The sequence below is a fragment of the Talpa europaea genome (assembly GCF_964194135.1).
Source record: "Talpa europaea genome assembly, chromosome: 2".
Taxonomy (NCBI): Eukaryota; Metazoa; Chordata; class Mammalia; order Eulipotyphla; family Talpidae; genus Talpa; species Talpa europaea.
Window position 1 is genome coordinate 21,787,143 of NC_140068.1, and position 20,855 is coordinate 21,807,997.

The window sequence follows — 20,855 nt, forward strand, 5'->3', positions numbered from 1 at the left end:
CCAAAAGAGATAATGGTTAGAATAGCTCCTATACTGGGGTGCCTCTCCTTCCAGTGCACAAGGATACAATAGCACTGTGACAGACCATTAACCAAAAGCAAATGATAAGCTACAGAATTGTAAGAGAGCAGTGATCACTCAGTCCAGCAGTCTTAGTGTGTTACATTAGAGAGAAGTGGAATGACACATGACTAACAGGGAGCAAAGCCCCAACCTACATCTTTGTACACTAATTTATAGTCCAATATTTTATATACTTAGTTTCTTCATTTTTCCATGATTTTTTGAGTTCATGCAATTTGCTCACAACCAGTGGAGATACAAATATGAATAACAGATGGCCCGTGTAACCAAGGAGCCCATGGTGTTGAATGGGAGAATCATACGCACAAACATGTACAATGTAGTACACGCAGTCCTGTCACACAGGTCTGTGTGAGGGTTAGTGGTGGCAGAAATAAGGACCTAATCTACTTCAGATGGGAGGATAAGAGTCATTGAAGTCAGTCCAGACCAACTTTGTAAAGAACAGATTTCTTAAGGCCTCGCCTGGTGGCACAGCGGTTGAGCGCTGGGCTGCGAGGCTGCCCACAGCCTCTGCAGCGCCGGATCATTCCCCTGCCGCCAGTGAGGGTCCCACACACACACACCAAAAAAGAACAGATTTCTTAGGCTGTGCACAGAGGATGCTATGGGGTAAGACAAAGAGAAGGATATTTTCTTATTACTTAGAGGAAAGAGAGAAGAATATTTCTATCAAAGACAGCAGTGTCTAAAAGGGTATGGTGTGCTACTCTGGACATGCTCCGTAAGTCAATATTGGAAAATCCTGCATACCTTGTTTCTGACTTCATGGTTATCCAGTATTTTCTATTTCTTCATAAGCCGGAACCTGAGCTTGTGTGTGTGTGTGTGTGTGTGTGTGTTGCACTATCTACCTTCACAACGTCACTCATCTGTCTCTTGATTTCAATTTCCCTGGGTATCACTGTCATACAGGCCCTTATTTAGCTGTCCCTATACTTTTGCTATAGTTATCTAAATATTTCCCCCCTCTAATACTACCATCTAATTAGTATTTATATAATGTTAATAAGGCTTTCTTTTCATTTATTTGTCTTTTTTAGATAATGCACTAAAAACATTTTTGCATGCAAAAGGATATATTTAGTGAAATGTCATTCTGCCATCCTTGCCCCCCAGCCAGCCAGCTCCTTCTCCCTTGGCAACCAGTGTTACTAGTTTCTGTTCTATCCTTCCAGAGAGACTTTATGAATGTACAAATGAGAATTTTCATTTTCTTCCTGTTATACAGAAATAGGAGCACAGGATAAAAATCATCCTGTCCTTTGCTTGGTTTCACTTAGCAGTATAGACTGGGGGGTTTCCACATTGTCACATATGCGCTTCCTCGTTCTCTGCTCGGCTGCACTGTATGCCCATGTAAGGAGGTGCATAGATTAGTTGGCCAGTTTCTGCTTGATGAAAGTTTGTGTTGTTCACAACCTTTGTCTAATGTGTGCTGACACTATGTATATCGCCCACCTTTAAAAAGTACTTCAACAAATACAAAGTAAAGTGCTTTATTTTGTCATTCAAAATTTTCTTCAATCAGACCCCAAATAGCTGCATAATCTTACTAGGGTACATGCCTAAGTGAACTTTCTCATTTAGCCCAATGATTAAATTGAAGGTCTTTTTTTTTAACAAAATAAAAGCTCTTTAATTCTGGCTTCTATACTTCCCAAATGAGCGTCTTTAACTCCCACTGATAATAGTAATTGTTTTCTAAATGGCCTTTTGCTGTTCATAGTCCCTCAACCTAAATCCCCACTTCCCAGGTTTGACTTTGGAGGTTTTGTTTGTTCTTGGTTCATCTTGACTTCTACTTTCTCTCTTTGTCTTTGTAGGTTTTCTCAATTTCTGGTAATACCTTTCACTTAGAAACCTCAGCCCTTGCTGAAACACCACTGTGTTAACATAACAGGCGTGTGCACATAGGCGTGTAAATCCTGGCTTATGTTTCTTTTTAACATAAAAAGATGCCCTTTTTTTTCATCAGCAAGATTATGAGGTATGGAAGGATCTCTTTTAGTGTTTTATATATATTTTTGCAGCTCTCAAAATTACCCAGAATAATTCCTCCCCTATAAATACTTGTTTACTTACCTATTTTCCTTAACTATTAAAAAATCTTACGTGCTGCTGTATTCTAAAGCCCATATGGGTCCCCTCTGTCCATATGTTGGTCCTAGGATGAATAATGACCTGAATTTGCTTTTCTGATTCTTTCTTACCTTGTCAGATCTGGCTTCTCTTCTTAGGCAGATGGACCCACCCTGAGGCCCCACGTGTGCCTGACATTTCCTGTTTCCATGACAACATACCTGCCATCTATTCCAATAGGCTATGCCATTTCTGTTTTCTAAATTCTGGTTCCCTGACCTCAGTGAAACTTTTGTGCTACAAGCTTTTCTAGATTGTCTCTTCCAAGTCCCTAGTCATTATAACATCTAGGACTAATAATGACAGCTAGCTTTATCAAGAGCTTCCTGTGCACCAGACACCATATAGCTACACTATTTGCACGATCTTACTTACTCCTCAAACCTAATGGGGACACTGCCCACAGTGTATTAGTCACATTCCACTTCTTCATGATCAATATCTAAGTCATACTTGACTCTTCATTGCCACATGCCCTTGCTATCAATGTGTGGGATAAGAGGCCAATACTCTTTGATTCCAGCTGCCCAGGAGGCATATGCTGCTTGGCCTCCTCCTACGGTGTGCATGAGGTTGTACAGTCAGGTGTCACTCAATGACAGGGATACATTCTGAAAGATGTGTTGTCAGGTGATTTTGTTGGTGAGAATGACAGAGCATGCTCTCACAAACCTAGATGCTGCAGTCTTCTACATACTCAGCTCATAAAGGGATCACCAGGGTATATGTGAGCTCATTGACCCCAAATGCTGTTATGGGGCTGGTGACTTTAAATCATTTTAACCTTTTCCTAAAAAGACCACGGTTGAGAGAGAGTGCCACACACACGTATTCTGCAGAAAGGATTTTTAGATTGCTCAGCTTTTGGATTTTACGTATCTGTGCTCTTTTCCTTTTACTATTGATGATACTTTTATGCCCATTTGGCTCCTCCATAAGACTGTAAACTTCTCAGGGGCAGGATCTTATTCCACACTCGCTGAAATTTCTAGTTGCTAACAAAATTGTTAATATATATTTTTCCACATAGAATACTTCAAATAATTAGTCGGATTAATTAATTTTGTATTAACTTCTGCCTTCCTTTTTTCTTTTCTCATTTTTCAGGAAATCATTTGCCAGAAGAATACTGTGAGTATTTTACTTAACCCTTACAAAAATTTTTAAATCTTTTTCATCCACTGATCGGGTATTTTTAAATCTCCACAAATTAATTCTATAGCAGTTTTTTCCTTTTTTAGAGTTTCTGATATATCAGTATGACTACTATAGCTAAATATTACTTTATAGTAAAACTATAAAAATGGGAATTTACATTAATGCCTTCTTTCCCTATATATGTAAAATTATGTTTTGGGGAAAACAATCATACTATATCCATACTATATTCATAGTTGTGGAATTATGAATGGCACTAAAGTGATATATATGCACACAGAGACATACATGTATGTGTGTGCATGTATATCTATATATGAACACATAGATATTTATATATAAGCTATGTTGTACATACTTACAGACACCTGCACACATATGCACACACGCATAAGTATATGTATATACATGTTTTCCTGTCTATCTGGAGAGAATGATTTAAGTTTTCAGTCTGCCTTTGAGGTAACAACACAGAATTCTTATCCTCTACATAGAATTAAACAAAAAATAGGGGCCTCCCTGGTGGCACAAAGGGTTAAGTGTCAGTGCTATGTAGCTATCTGCCAAAAACTCTAGAAATCTGACTGCAAAATTGAAGCTACTAGATGGGTAGGAGAAGAGTAGAGAGCCAAGTGGGGAGGAGACACAGTGGGCTATTGTGCAGGACTATGGGTGCCTTGGTAGTGGCTGTGGTGTGGTGACATACACCTGAAGGATGTGATCTATTTTTTTTTTTTTTTTGTGGGACCCTCGCCGGTGGCTGGGGATCAAACTGCTGCGCCACCAGGGGAGGCCCGATATGATCTTTTATCTCTAAATCATAGAAAGTGTTATAAACCAGTGCTACCAAAAAAAAAAAAAATATATATATATATATACTAAATTAGAAATAAAAGTATTTCTGCAACTTAGAGTGGAAATCACATATTCCTTAAAAATCTGCACATTATTGGATTTAAGATAAGTTTAAAAGTAGAATTGGTTATTTTTCTGTAGATCAGATATTTTATAAGTTAGGCTTACGATTTCACCAGGTATAAGAGACTGATGCAACACATATAACATTGCCATTGTAAACTCTTATTCCTTACATCTCAGCAGGAAATGAACCATTATTGCTTCATGCATGGATTCAGTCTAACAGATTTCATTAAACAAGTGTTGATTGAATGTGAGCCATGTGCCACACTTTGGGTGACTCAAGGATTAATTCTGGAAGTTAAACATGGAAACAATCATATATATATTTTTTTAATTTTATTTTTATTTTTGCATAGAAGAGCTGGGCTGTAGGCCAGAGATGTGGTGGGTGGAGTGAGAGGATTCACCAGCGACAGAGTGGGGAGTAGAATAGGTGGATTTTACTGAAATATACTGTGCTGAGGGGCGCTTCAGGCTGTGCCATATGTGATTAGCTCCCTGCGGGGGATCGAACTCAGGCCACAGTGGTGATAGTGCTGAGACTTAACCCACAGTCCACCAAGGAGGCCCCAAAACAAGCATATTAATAATTGTCCCGTGAGATAACAGATGGGAAGTGTCAAAGTCTTGTTGGGGAAGGTCTGTAAACAAATAGGAAAAAAAAGAAATTAGAAATTAACATAAAGCAAGATGCTAAATAGTAGGTGATCATCATGTATCAAGTGGTCATGGAAGGTCTTTCAGGGGAGGTAGCCTTTACCTGAGACCTGAATGGCAGGAAAGAGCACAAATGTGGTTTGGACTTCTGGATGGTTCGTGCGAGGACTGAATATTGCACATTATGGACGAATCGCCCATTGATGTGAGTAAGCAGCAGTGTTTCAGGTGCTGGTTGTCCTTACCAAAAGGAGGGTTTTTGGAGCATATGTTTCAATATATGTGAATGCTGAGAGACTTTCCTCCAGTAGTTTCATTCATTTTTCCTTACATATTTATATTCACCTTCATATAGTTTTCTAATGTAAAACACATAATCAGCATGATCAAAAAAAATTTACAGTGAAGATAATTAGATTAAAACTAGATTTTTGAGCTTTGGGTTTTTATAGCCATGAAATCAAGCATGGTGAAGGAGGTGAATGTTGCTCATTTATGACCACACCTTCATGATTTGAAATTTAAAGAGATGTGATCTCCCTCTTTTTAATATTTTAGAATTAATACCTTGTTAGTAAACAGCAGTTGCATCTGAGGTGCTGTTGGTCATACAATGGTTGCTCTTATTTGCTTTGGATTATCAGTTATTTCAAACAATGGGCTGGTAGCAATCTGTGAACAGAAATTGTAGTAATAACATTTCTAAATTATATGTGAGTCAACTTGGGAAATAAATGTTCCCATGTTATTAGTTTTCATTTTCAAAGAGTGCTTTGCTAAGCCTTTGGTATCACGACATCCTACAACCAGCCCCACGCTTGCCCCCTCTGCACCCCCGCTCGGGTCTGGAGCATACATGTGCCCTCTGCATTTTATCACCCCACCCCTTTTATTTTGGATATCAACAATGGAAAATTGAAAAGTTATCTATTGTATCAGAATTATAGGGAGGGAGACTCCATAAATTGCAATGAGGCCAGGAACTTTGGAAAATCCTTAGTGTGCTTGGTATTTTCAACAAGGATTCTGAATCCTTTTTTCTGGGACTTGAGGAATCTGTTTTTCCCTCCTGTTTGCACGATTCTCATTTTTCTCCCTTTATCCCTCCACTTCTAAACATACTCCCCGACATCTGATAGTCATTCTCTCCTAAAATTAGTTTTACACACATTTATTATTCCCCAGTGCCCAGTATTTTAACAAAAATGTATTATATTTCATGTCTTGTCCACAAATACATGTGGTATTAAGGCTTCTGAAGATACAGAACTTATCCAGCAGCAGAAGAATAATATTCTGAAATTCTAGTAACACTTTTTTGGTTTATTGAATATTTATCTATTCTTATTATGTAACTTAGAAGATGTGAAGTTTTTCTTTCATAATTATGAGTTACAGTGCTTAATCTAGAGTATTTGATTGTACTAATCTTTTATAATCCACTCATAGTTTAAACTCTAGAAGCTTTGTAAAGCAATCTCTTGGTGTTTTTGCCTTTCTTTTCTGCCTAGGGAGTAGTTTGGATAAAAGTATTAAGTTGATGGGAATACTATGGGATCTTGGTAACATATTAGAAGCAGTATATACGTTCATTTTCACCTTTTTTGGTTAGCCTTCTAATTATTGTTCCATGAAGGAGAACTTGAGAACTTTAATGTATTTAATATAAAAAATTACATCTCAGCCTCTGCAATTCCTTCTCATAATTTAACTGGAAGTCAAGTCCAGTTTCTGCTTCATTACCTGACATACAAGTTCCTGAAATAATGTGGTCATAATCAAGTAAGGGCATTTAGTTCTTCTCTTCTATTTGCTGAGACAGTAACTTGGCTCATCAGGGTCTGTGTAAGGTGACCTGAGACAAAGGGTTGGGATGTCAGCATGTAGAGGCACTGGAGGGTACCCAGTGGTAATGGCACACCCTCTGGAGGAGTCCATGAGCTGGGAGTCCGAAGTGCAGCGCACATCAACTGTGTGACATCTTGAAGCCTTATCTTTTTCCTCACCTATAAAAAGGAGACAGTAACACATTCCTCAGATGGGTGGTTGCAATCTGATGATAATCAGTCCTTGGCACACGTAATGGTGAAGAGATGTTTGCTCTGTTAGTTGAGTGCTAAGGTAAGAGAAGTGATGTACTGTTCCGCAGAATGCTAATATGGCTAGGAACCAATCATCTGGACTCCCTGTGTTCCCTAAATCCATGACTAATAGAGTTTCTTATATATTTCATTCTAGTTTCCAGCCCTTTGCTGGCCTGTATTTTGGTTTGAAACTCTTTCATGTGCAGTCAAATATTAATTAGATGCTTTCAACTCTCTTTTACGTGTTTTCACATTGGATATCCCCACTCCCCTGAAATCTCAATCTCTGCATTAGTGAACATTTTACTCTACCACTCCAAAGCAAATCTCAGCCCTTTGAAGTTCTTCTGATATTTCAAAAGTAGGGTTCTGTTGACCTGACATATAACAAGCACCCCTTGAGTATAACATGTCCATAAATTATTAAGTCTTGTTCTGCTGTCTGAGTTGTTCCTTTTGATTAGTGATACCATAGCCTTTTTTTTTTTTTTCAGAGATCCCCATTTAATACTATCACCTTTGACTTCTTTCTTGGTTTCAAAATCTGTAACCAGTTGGCAGGTCTAGAAGATTCTTTGAGACATGGAGTGCATGCATGTCCTGTGCAGCTGCTCACCTGGCCATGCTTTGTAGTGTCCTTCCTACTTTCTTATTCTTTCTTTCTCTTTCATTCCATCTTGTTTTCTGTCCATACTGTCAAAATGCATAGCTTTGATTATGTTTTCTTTCCTGCTCTGAATCCTTCCATGAATTGCCACTGCTCAGCATGTGTAATTTGAAACCTTTAGTTTTGCATTCTGTTCCCTTCCTGAGCCATGAATGCCAGATAGACTTGCCTACTCTGGCTTCCAAATGCAATTCTCCCTTCTGTTTTCTCAGTTCTGCTTTAGTTCACACTTGTGACCCTCAGTTGGCACCTTTAGGTATAGATAGAAATCAGTGCACCAAACTCTTAATGAGTGAAGGGAGAATGGCTGAGCTCTGAGGATAGAAAGAACAGGATTGAGATAGCCAGCCTTTGTAGTGACTTGTTTTATCTTCACCCTAGCAGGGAGCTTTAAGCAGTTGAGGAAAGCATATAGATGGTTAAAAGGTCATGTTGATGGGTAGGTTGAGAATAGACAGGAGGGCAAGAGTGGAAGCAGGGAGACCAGCTAAAAGCCAGTACAGTGATGCAGGCCAGGTGTGTTGGTGGCGGGAGATAAAGTACTGGCAATGTTAGGGGGAAAAGGATGTCCTGAGCTAATTCCATACAGGCTTTGTGGACTCCACCCCCAGTCCAGACCAAAGCCATCAGGACATTGGAAAGACAAATCCCATCACCACCAAAGGGAAGGTTGCTGGAACCTGAGGGTGGAGTTAAGCAGGCAGGTTTGGTATAAAACCAGACATGTGGGTCTTGGGGGGGCTTTTTGGCTTCACGGCTCTTGGCTCGCGGCCAGCTCTCAGAGTGCCATTGGGTTTCCAGGTCGGTGGAACAGATAGGATGCATTTAAGACTTTATTTCCCTATTTTCTCCCTGAGTTGTACATTTCTTCATTTCCCCTTCCCTTGTAAATAAACTTTTTATTAATCTTTTGTGTGTGCCTGCAGTGGAGTATTAATAAGTCCCTTTTAAGCGTGCGGGTGAGAACCCACAGCCAGGCAACCCCTTTTATATCGGGGCTACCCTGTAACAGCAATATGGAGGGAAATGGACAAACATGAGACTTATTTTGGAAATAGAATAGGTAGGAGATAGTAGGTGAGGGAAATGGAATCATCAAGGACCACGTCTGGGTCTCTAATTGTTAGTAGCTGGAGACTAGTGGAGCCATTGACACAGCAGCCTGTAGGAGAGCAGTTTATTATGGAATCACTGGCAGCATTGCCTGTCACGTGGGGAGCAAAAATAATGTTCACTCTTACTATTTTCGTATATTTATATGTCTGAGTACATTTTAAGTTCTCTGAAGACTAAAGGCCATGTTTTAACTACTCTTTTTCCTAAAGCATATATTATAGTGCCTTAGTCATTTAGCCATGAGACATGGTGAATAAATATTTAATTGATTAATAGAAATCGTGCCATACGAGTGTTTGTATCATCTTCCTGTTGTGATTATTTGAAGTAAGCAATTAAAGAAATTGGAAAAATTTCCATTTCTACAGGTCATAAATAAGATATGAGGTTTTGTTTTTTTTTTAAAGTCCCTTCATGTTCATTATTATTTAAAATGACTCACTGAAGACTTGGGATTATGCTGATGTGGCATCTCAGGCTGGCTCATCATCTCCTGGGGCCTCTTCTCTCCACAGATGTGCACTGGCAACTATACCTTTGTTCCTTACATGGTAACTCCACATAACAAGGTCTATTGCTGTGATAGCAGCTTCATGAAGGGGTTGACAGAGCTCATGCAACCAAACTTTGAGCTGCTTCTTGGACCCATCTGCTTACCTCTTGTGGATCGTTTCATTCAGCTTTTAAAGGTGGCACAAGCAAGTTCCAGGTAAAGTTTGACAGTCATGCCATTTGATGATGATGATGAATTGTTATTCTACTTCACTTGCTTCTACATCTTGTCAGTTGTTTCTTAGACTACATGGCAAAGAACCAGGGGAAAATGTGTCCTGTCCTGAGTGGATAAAATAGAAGCCACATAGTCCAGATGTTATTCATTTTATCCCTAGGAGAATAACTTGAAATCAGCAAAACAAACACAAAAACAAACACAGACTGCTAATTGTAGTCTAGTAATGATAGGGCTAAAAACAGATTCAAAATAAGTACAGAAACAGAATTGGAATAAATGTTCAGGGACTTTTAGTATACAGGCAAGAATTCTGCAAAAATTGCTAGAAACGTTATTATACCTCAGTTAAGAGCAGTCATTTATGTTAATAAATGATAATGTTGAGTAAGTAAAGATTATATTATGTTCAAATCCTAGGCATACCTACTTTATTTAAAATAATCTCTACTTACAGCAATAAAATGAAATAGAAAGTTTTGGCATTTTAAGTGGTACATTGGCGTTTCTGGGAAAATTCATTAACATGGGGTATGTTTATTTTAATTGTTTCTGAAGCAAGGCAAAGTGTTAAATATAGGACTCACAAATTTCTTAATGCCAGATATTTGAGGTGTTCATTCAATGTATCTTAATTGAATTGAATGCTGCTGATGCTTAATGCTACTGATGCTTAATTGAATGGAATGCTACTGATGTTGCAAATGTCATTCATTTCCTTATAAAATCGTTGCTTTTAATTGAAATCCTTTCTACCATTAACTCTTTGAAATGTGTATTTTCCTACCAGCCAGTATTTTCGGGAATCTATACTCAATGATATCAGGAAAGCTCGTAATTTATACACTGGTAAAGAACTGGCTGCTGAATTGGCAAGAATTCGGCAGCGAGTAGATAATATTGAAGTCTTGACAGCCGATATTGTCATAAACCTGTTACTTTCCTACAGAGATATTCAGGTGAGAAGATGCTTAAATAAAATCTTTGTCATGTACCATGTTGTAGAATAAGGGAGTGTTAATATCAATTTCAGTTAGCTAATGAGCCATCTGTGTTACTACACACAGTGTTTTATTGACTGTCCTGTTTTCCATTCTGAGATTTTCATAAAAAGACTCATATGATTTAATCATCGGTGATTGTGAAAGATTTGTATGGTAATGTTCTGAGTCTTTTCTCCAAAAGAACAAGAAAAATATATACACATAGCTAACCCATGGATAGTTTGCTCTATTCTGTTAGCCTAAGGCACACCTATCAGTCAATGAGAGGAAGCTTTGTTCTGGCATATACTTGAAATTCTTAGAGCTTTTGGGAAATATGTCTTATCCTTGAAATTGATAGTGCTAGATCTGGCCAGCCAGAAGCAAAAAATGAGTTGATTCATAGGAAGGATAAAATATATAATGTAAGACGCACTAACATACCATATTATTTTATTGATGTATCTTAAAATTTTTATTTTTTTATTTTTTTTTTTTTTTTAAAGATTTATTTTTTATTTATTTACACAAGCACTGGGTACAGTCAGAAGCGCGGGAGGGTGAGAGAATTCACCAGAGCCAGAGCGGGGAGCAGAGCAGGCAGAAGGACCGAAGGACACTGCTGAGGGGAGCAGCGGGCGGCAGGAGAGGTCTGCGCACCATGTGGGACCCTCCTCCAGTGGCCGGGGAGCAGCCGGGGATCGAACCGGCGCTGCAGAGGCTGCGGGCAACTTCGCAACCCAGCGCTCAACCGCTGCGCCACCGGGGAGGCCCGTATCTTAAAATTTTTAAATGTGATAAAGAAGAATGACCTTGTCTCTGAATTGGGGATTTGCTATTAGATTTTTTTTTAAATGTTTATTTGTTTGTTTGTTTTAAAGATTTATTTATTTATTTATTTATACAAGCACTGGGTACAGTCAGAAGTGCGGGAGGGTGAGAGAATTCACCAGAGCCAGAGTAGGGAGCAGAACAGGCAGAAGGACTGAAGTACACTGCTGAGCGGAGCAGCGGGAGGCAGGAGAGGTCTGCACGCCATGCGGGACCCTCCTCCGGGGGCCGGGGAGCAGCTGGGGATCAAACCGGCGCTGCAGAGGCTTCGGGCAGCCTCGCAACCCAGCGCTCAACCGCTGCGCCACCGGGGAGGCCCTGCTATTAGATTTTTACAGTAAAATTTAAATGATACCTGGTTTCTTATTTCCATACCCAGCCATTTAGGTCCATGTCAACCTTCATGTGGAAAACAGAGATTGATGTATGTAGAGAGGTGTGGTACTTAGGATCCCAGGGCTAGAGTAGCTTTTACTGTTGTTGAAGTGAAATAGTTGTGTTACTTAGGAATTCAATCAATTGCTTCATGTCCTTGAAAATTTTGGAAATCATTTTCCTGAAAGCAATTGATAGGACACTTCATACCAGAATCTGACTTCATGAAGAACTAAACCACCCATATTTGCACACTAGAGCATTATCATGTTAGATGGATTTTTGTTTTTTGGCCAGATGTGGTGATTATATTGCTAATGTTGTTAATCTATATAAACTATATAACCAAAAAACACAAAATGAAAGAAGAAAAGTTTCTTCCTGCCTCTAGGTTGTCCATAGTGTTTCATGAATACCAGTTTTCTTTTTAATGCCCTTCTTATGTTCAGTTAACTGGTAGTTAAAGGCATTTTACTATCAGAACTTTCTCCTAATGGTTTAATTCTGTCTTATTTGCTGATTCTTTAAAAGGACTATGATTCTATTGTGAAGCTGGTAGAGACTTTAGAAAAGTTGCCAACCTTTGACTTGGCCTCCCATCATCATGTGAAGTTCCATTATGCATTTGCACTGAATCGGTAAGAAATTCACTTCTATGATGCCCTAATACATTAGTGTTTAACCTCAGATTCTTTCTAGAGTATGTTTTTGCTGTAGCATGCAACCACTATATTAGAATATAATCTAAACCTATCTACAGTAAACATAAAATAAAAAACTTGCATTATGATTTTTTTGTCAGTAAAAAAGGCTGTCACTGTGTTACTCAAATTCTTCTTTGTCAGAGTCAGTATTTGCTATTTATACACTTTAGAATTTCTTAAATTATATGAATGTGATATTATCTTTAGGCAAATACACTCAACACCAGGTGACTGTTCACACAAAAATGAACTAAAGTATAGTAAGGGCGATTATGTCTCCAGGAACATATTCCTAACCAGAGCATATTTTCCCCAAATCTGCAGTGGGTACAGTTATAATCAAAACTCTGTTGGCCACATTTCGTATCACATGTCCATGAATCTGCTAGGGTGGGGACTTAACACCTGTAGCCCTGCCCTAGGCCTCTATCCACATTGCACACGAGTCAGTGCCACTTTCTGCCCAGTGTCACCACAGGGTCACCTGTGCTGTTTACATGGAGGCCCCTAAAGCACCGAACTATCCAGGGCTTAGTTGTGTTGCTATTCTCTTCCAGGGTGGAGAATTACTATAAATGTAATTATCATGACTGAAGCGAATGATAGAAAGAAAAAGGGAGGGGTCATCTCATCTATTGAGCAGTTGCCATGTGTTGCTTAAGGCTTGATTATCCTTATTTTATAGATGAGGAAGCAGAAACTTGGAAAGGTTGATTATATTATTTCTGTAACTGTCTTGAAACACCAATACTTTTTCTCCCTACCTTAGGAGAAATCTCCCTGGAGATAGAGCAAAAGCTCTTGATATTATGATTCCTCTGGTGGCAAGCGAAGGGCAAGTTGCTTCAGATATGTACTGTTTAGTTGGTCGAATCTACAAAGATATGTTTTTGGACTCTAATTTTATGGACACTGAAAGCAGAGACCATGGAGCTTCTTGGTAAGTATATTGGCTATAAATTAGATTCTTAGTTTGATAAATCCATGACATAAAAAATGGCTTGCAAATTAATATTAAATTATTGTTATTATCTTTTAAAGAGTGTATTGTGAACTAAACAAAATCTAAGGTTTTGTAGCATTAGTAAATAATTTTGCTAAGTCATTTAATATAGCAGACTAAATTGAAGGAAAAGTAAATAAGAAAATATTTTTAAATGTGTATGTATAATATAGTAACAAAAATAATTTTGTTAAAAATTTATGAACGTTTATAACGTTATAAATAAACACATTAAAGAAGACCTTAATGAATGGAAAAATATACCAAACTTAATTATTTTCACCAAGACTTTGATATAATTTGAAAAAATGATTCTGTACTTTATTTGAAAAAATAAAAGGTCAAGAATAGGCAAAATCATTTTGGATAATGCGGGGTAGGGAGGCCTTACTCTACCAGATAACAAAATGTATTAATTAAGATATTGCAATATGAATGGAGCATAGACAAACACTGAAACAGAAAAGCCAGGAACATACTAAGATACACATACGAGATTACATTTATGATGCAGTAAACTTCATGGACCAAGAAGGACTTCTTTGTAAATGTACTAAGAAAATTTATTTATCTGATTATAAAAACAATAGGAAATTAGATTTCTACTTGAAGATATGCACACACACACACAAATGAAAAGCAATGAATTAAAGACCAATATACGAAAAATACACTTAAGGAAAAATACTTTAGAATAAGATACACCTAAGTACTTATTACTTTGGTATAGGAAAGAATATCTTAAACAAGTTTTTCAATACTATAATTAATGAAAGGAAGAGACAGGGAAACTGGAGTGTATTAAAATTGGCTTCTGCACACCTGGTCCCGGTGTTTGGAAATGGCAGAGCAGGTTTTGCTGCACTGACTCTGCTACTGACACCAATGATGAATGTTTGAAAAACACTTTTTAAACAAAAGTTTGAAAGCACCAAAGAGTGACTCAAAGTAGTCACTTTGATATTTGATCCTTGGATGAACGATCAATCTCACATGGGTGAGATTCACGTTTAAATGGTTTTTCCTTTGAGGTGTTCTCTGATCTGGAGGGTTACAGGGCAGGTATATCTCAAGAGAAAAATCAGTCTTAGTGACTTGAGAAGTCAGTTTGCAGCTGCCAGAGTGCCTGGAAATTGGGTGGGATGTGCAGTAAATGAGGGAGCCACAGAGGGAAAGCCCCAAACTGTTCTTTCCTGACCCCTGGAGTTTGCATGTGTGGGGTAAAACTCAAAGGAGTCCAGGCAGAAAATAGTAACTAGATGGCAAAAATAACTGAACAGAGACTTTGGCAGCTGCCCAGTGCAGTGGAGATAGACTTTGGAGCCTTACCAAGTTAGAGGAGTTTGATAAACAGTTAACACTTTCCTCTGAGGCTTCAGAAGGGCCAAGGCTTAGAAATTTTAAAAAATGCATCCCAGGGCCGAGAAAGTGCACTGAAATTAATAGCAAAGCCAAAGCAGAGCCATGCTATTAAAACCTAAAGCCAAGCCACCACATAAATCATTTTATTTACCTGTTATAACAAAAGTCAGTAACTGAAGAGAATAACAGAATCTAAACTCTCTATTAATGCATCATGACAATGCCTAGTGCACCATCAAAGACTACTAGATTTGTGAAAAAATAAGAGTGATCCATAATTAAGAAAAATATTAGTCAATAGAAATAGACCCACAGAAAACACAGTTTTGGAATTATTAGATATGGAAATTAAAATAGCAAAGATAAAATGTTAAGATACTACTGGAAAAGATGGTATAATGAATGAAAATATGGAGAATTATAGAAGATATGTAGAAACTGGAAAAGAACCTAAAAATGAAAAATACAAAACCTAACGTAAAAATTTTATGAGATGGGATTAACAGTAAGTAGGATACAAGATCTATAAACTTGAAAACAGATTAGAAATCATTCAGATAAAAGTAGAGAGAAAAATATTGAGAATGAAATTAATAGTCTCAGTCATTCATGGAATTGCATTGACTGCTTTAAAACACACTACTAATTGGAGTGATAGATGGAGAGAGGAGACATGATGTAGCAGGAAAACTATTGGAGTAATTTATGGTCAAATATTATCCAAATCTGTTAAACAAATGAACAGACAAAAACACATATCTAGGAAGTGCAGCAAAACCCAAGTGGGATAAATAGAAAAGGAAAACCATCCTTCAGCAACTCATAGTTAAATTGCTGAAAAACAGGCCTCCGTAGTGGCGCAAGGGGTTAAGACGCAACCTATGGAGTTCTCCACAGCCACTGCAGCATGAGTTCAATCCCTGCCAGGGAGCTACCCACATGGCGCAACAGACCTCTCCTGACTCACCCACTGCTCCCCTCAGTAGTGTTTTCAGTCAGTCTGCCTGTTCTGTTTCCCACTCTGTCTTGGTGAATCCTCTCACCCCCCACACCTCTGGCCTGTATCCCAGTTCCTGTATGTATGAATAAATAAATCTTTGAAAACAAATTGCTGAAAAACAACATATAAAACATGTCATAAGCACAGCCAGGGAAGAAGGTACATTGTATGCAAGGGAAAGAGTGGGCGCTGACTCCTCATTAGAAGGTAGCCCAAGGGCCTCCCTGTTGGCACAGTGGTTGAGCACTGGATTGCGAAGCTGCCCACAGCCTCTGCAGCACCGGTTCGATCCCCGGCTGCTCCCCGGCCACTGGAGGAGGGTCCCACATGGCGCGCAGACCTCTCCTGCCGCCTGCTGCTCACCTCAGCAGTGTACTTCGGTCCTTCTGCCTGCTCTGCTCCCCGCTCTGGCTCTGGTGAATTCTCTCACCCTCCTGCGCTTCTGACTGTACCCAGTGCTTGTATAAATAAATAAATAAATCTTAAAAAAAAAAAAAAAAGAAGATAGCCCAAGGCAGTGGCATAGCATCTTGGAAGTGCCTAAGAATAACAGTCATCCAAGAATCCTATATCCTCTCAGGATGTCTTTCAAAAATGAGTACAAAATACAATTCTAGATAACACATTCTAAATAATGTGTTACCAGCAGACCAGGAGTAATGAGCCTTAGGCTAGGAGTAATGAATGCAATGCACATAAACAATATAGGAATTATATTCAGTATACAGAAATAACTTTAAAATCTTTTTTTTTTTTAAAGATTTATATATTATGCACGAAAGAACAGGGTTGTAGGCCAGAGGTTGGGAGGCAGGGGGCTGTAAGAGGATTCACCAGAGACAGAGTGGAGAATACAACAGGCAAATTTATTGAAATACATTGCTAAAGGGAGTAGTGAGCTAGACAGGAGAGATCTGCTTCGCCATATGTGGGTTAGCCCCCTAGCTGGGAATCGAACTCCAACTCAGGTCACAGCAGTCATAGGTGATAGCATGAGGCACTGAGACTTAACCCTTATACCACCAGGGAGGTCTTAGCTTAAAAATCTTAAGAAAAAAATAAAAATGGGCATAGAACAGGTTATTCACAAAAGCATGAAAAGCATAAATGGCCAATAAATGTAGTCTAAAAATATACCCAAAAAAGATGCTTTACCTCCAAACTAAAGTAATGATATACCATTTTACACATTGACATGAACAAAATTTTATAAATCTGACAATGTTAGAAAAATAGGAATCCTAATGATCTGCTGGCTTTGGTGGGCATTTTAATGACCAAATAAAGATAGTGGCTTTCTGAGTTCAGTATGCTGCTCACCAATGGGAAGAAAGGAGTAGAAATGGACCATGGAATGATTCACATGAAGCTGCAAGAATTTTTAAAGGATTTTATTTCTTAAGCTGAACGGTGGGTGTGTGGGGGTGTTGCTTATATTATTCTTTTGTGCTTCTTAGTATTCCCAAATCATTCCTAAAAATATTTGCTGATAAAATGTGTTAAAGAAGGTTAGCTGAGTTCAGGAGTTCCTGCATGGTAGCCTTAACATTTTTTTTTTAATTTTTTATATTTTTTTAAGATTTATTTATTTATTTATACAAGCACTGGGTACAGTCAGAAGTGCGGGAGGGTGAGAGAATTCACCAGAGCCAGAGCGGGGAACAGAACAGGCAGAGTGACGAAATACACTGCTGAGGGGAGCAGCGGGCGGCAGGAGAGGTCTGTGCACCATGTGGAACCCTCGCCCAGCAGCTGGGGATGGAACCGGCACTGCAGAGGCTGCGGGCAGCTTCGCATCCCAGTGCTCAACCGCTGCGCCACCAGGGAAGGCCCGTAACATTTTTTTCAAATTGTGAAATAAGTCCTTTATTTTCCAAAATCTTTTATCTTTAACTGAAAACAAGTGTCAGTGAGGGTGTGGAGCAAAAGGATGAGTGATTTTCCTTTTGGTGGTGCATAAATCTGTGCAACCTCTATGGTAAACAGCATGGACATTCCTTGAAAAAACTATGGCATTGTCGTATGATTCAGCAATATCACTTCTATATATTTATCCAAATAATATGAAAATATTAATATGAAAAGATTATGCACCCTATGATTATAGAAGCATTATTCACAATAGCCAAGACATGGAATCAACTTAAATACCCATTGATAGATGATTGGATAAGAAAATTGTAGTATATTCCCCAATAAAATACTACTTAACAATTGAAAAAGATGAAATAATGTCTTTTGAGACAACTTGGATGGATCTTGAGGTGATAATACTAAGAGAAATAAGTCAGAAAGCAAAAGACAACTACCAGATGGTCTTACCCATTTGTGGAATATAAATAACCAAAAAAAAAAAAACCCAAACTGGCAAAACAACTGTGAAAAATATAGCGCTACATCACAATGGATTATGTATGTAATTAGGTATTAAAAATGAAATCTTGTCATCTGTGACAACATGGATGGAACTGAGAGGGCTATGCTAAGCAAAATAAAAACGAATACCAGTTGATTTACAGCGTGGGAAATATAGAGAAACAAATCAAAGGAAGAGAAAAACCAAAACAAACCCTAAAAATCTAGCTGTAGAACTGAAATACCAGAGAGGGAGGGCTGGAGTGGGGAGCAAGTAGAGAAGAGGACTCAGTGAAAGATGGTGGCACCTTCATGGCAGACATGTTGTTGTAACATGCATCTGAAGAGGGGTGTACCTATACCCCCAAACTGTGTAAATGTTGTAAACCACTGTTAGTAAAAATAATACAATAAAAAATGTGGGATTTCTAGATGAGGGGAGTAAGGAGGTAATGTGGTAAAGCATGGGAGCTCTGGTGGAGGGCAAGTTAAGCATGTGACCATGTTGAGGTGTGAACTCCTGAAATTATTTAAATGAATAGAAAAATCAATAAAACTTTCTGTTAGGATTTTTACATCATTATAGAGGTACTGAAATAGGAATAATGGGCTATAAGCAGGGACAAACATTTGAGAAGAGTGATTTCCTAGATCCCTCATGAAAAACCATGTTTGGTTTGAACATTTAAATTTGTACATATATTTTTTTACAACATAGAGAATTTTACAGTTTCTCTTAACCAAGTCTTTTTCTGCTTTTACAGAAGAGGAGCTAGGCAACCTTTTCATGATCAGATTTACACTGTAAGAAAATTCTTAATTGTAAGAAAATTGGAATCTGGTATTTGGGGAGCATTTATACCAGTATGAATGCTTTGATGTAACAGTAATGGCAACATGCGTAGGTCATCCTAAGTCTTGTTTTTGTGGTCAGTGAATTGAAATGGAACACATTTACTACGAAGTTAGTGTGCATCTTGCACAGAAATAAAATAGAAGTGTTTCCAGGTTTGAAAACAAAACAGTTTAGACTACTGAGAGCTTTCAAGGTCACATAAAGTTCAGTTAAGGAACAGAGTTTCTTCTGGTTGTGTTTTTGTTAACTCTGTACTTCCAGCTTCTGGTACCTTTGTTGTGGTTCCCATTTTGCTGAGCAGCATGAACTGTCTTTCAAAAGAGCTTTATGTTCAAAGTTTTCAGGTCAAATTGAAGATGTCAGAAGTTTTATGATATCATTTTAAAATTAATCTGTCCATTAACTTTCTACTAAGAGCAGGGAAGGCTGCTGAGTTCACAACCTCTGATGGGAGTGTCCTTAGCATTGATAATTGTGTCTGCCGAGCACCGATTTATTCAGTAATAAAGGGATGTCGTTTTTACTGTAGACTGTCTAGTCATAAACTGCCATTATTGTCATTAAATGCACTTATTCATGGGTTGCTAGGAAGGCTTTCCCTCTACTGACACCCTACTGAAATATGGGTGTCTTTTTCATGCCCTCACCCTTGTAAAACTAATTCACTGTGGTTTTTTTGTTTTGTTTTGTTTTTTTGTTTTTTGTATTTTGATCTGGTTCCCAGTGTACTGCAAACACACTCACTCTATTGGTATATTGGTGTGACATCATCTCTAAATACTTTTTCTCGTAGAGCTGAGAAAAAGTATTGTCAAAATGCTGATGCAAGAGGTCATCGTTGAGTTTATTGGGCATTTGCTAGGGTTTACCCAGGGTTAAGCCTTCCCTGAGTGATGGGTCCCAAAGAGATGTTTCAACTAACCTTTTCTGGAGCCATAGTCCTCCTTTCACTTGTCAAATGCTGTTGCTGAGATGAGTGGGATGTCGTGGCAGGTACTCAGTCTTCGGGTTTCTTTCCCTGGACACTTTCCATGGCCTGAGTCGTGTTCTGTGGTTTTGAATAGACAATGACCTGCTGAGCATGGAAAGTTTTAGGATAAGAGTTCCAACTCTACAAGAAATGAACCTTAAGCAGTTTGATTACATGACTCATAGAAATCTTTCTTGCAGTTCTCCTGTTCAGCATTTTTAATGAATTAAACATGCCTGCCCCATAATAGAGGGAGAAAGTTTTGTGCCCCTCTGGGCATTATACCATTATAAGGCATCCTTTTCTGCCTTGAGAGACCTTCTAAAGCAAGTCCATTTTCTGAGGTGTTTACATGGGTTTCAGAATGCAAAAATAGAAAATAAGGGGAAAAGTGTATGGTTTAGATTTTTTAAATTTGCACAATTGTGGTATGTTTTCAGAACAAACTTTGATTATTGAATATTTGCTGGGATGGAGAGTGAGTCGTTTGAATGAATATACATAGCTGTCTTGTGTATAAAAAGGAGTTCTTTAACATTTGCTGGTTTTCATTGACATTTCTTAAGTTAATTTTGTTCATTGCAGCACTTGTGGATGGTTAAAATAATGCTATTATTTTCAATATTTAGATCTCTATAATCCATGGGAAGGTGTGAAAGTGCCTTTATGATCTTTAGGTCATTAGGTAATTAAACTGAATTTCGCTTTTAGATATTAGAAGGTTGTAGTTTTCTATTATCACTGTTCAATATGAAGTTAGACCTAAGTTAGAGAAAGCAGAAATGGTGCTTGTTACAGATGTGAGAGAGTGCATGTTTGTGGTTACCATGGGAGAGGATACTAGATGAGAGGGAAGC

General features: G+C 38.3%; 1 protein-coding gene across 1 annotated transcript in view; it reads left to right on the forward strand.

Moving 5' to 3' along the window:
- The window catches only part of MAP3K5 (mitogen-activated protein kinase kinase kinase 5), a gene marked incomplete at both ends in the record, with an annotated part of 210,548 nt that overhangs the window by 82,804 nt on the left and 106,889 nt on the right, over positions 1–20,855 (forward strand). Inside the window, 5 exons of the mRNA XM_084228474.1 lie at positions 3,334–3,357; positions 9,345–9,538; positions 10,350–10,518; positions 12,280–12,386; positions 13,222–13,392. Coding sequence (XP_084084600.1) covers positions 3,334–3,357; positions 9,345–9,538; positions 10,350–10,518; positions 12,280–12,386; positions 13,222–13,392 — 665 coding nt within the window. The remainder of the gene's footprint in view (positions 1–3,333; positions 3,358–9,344; positions 9,539–10,349; positions 10,519–12,279; positions 12,387–13,221; positions 13,393–20,855) is intronic.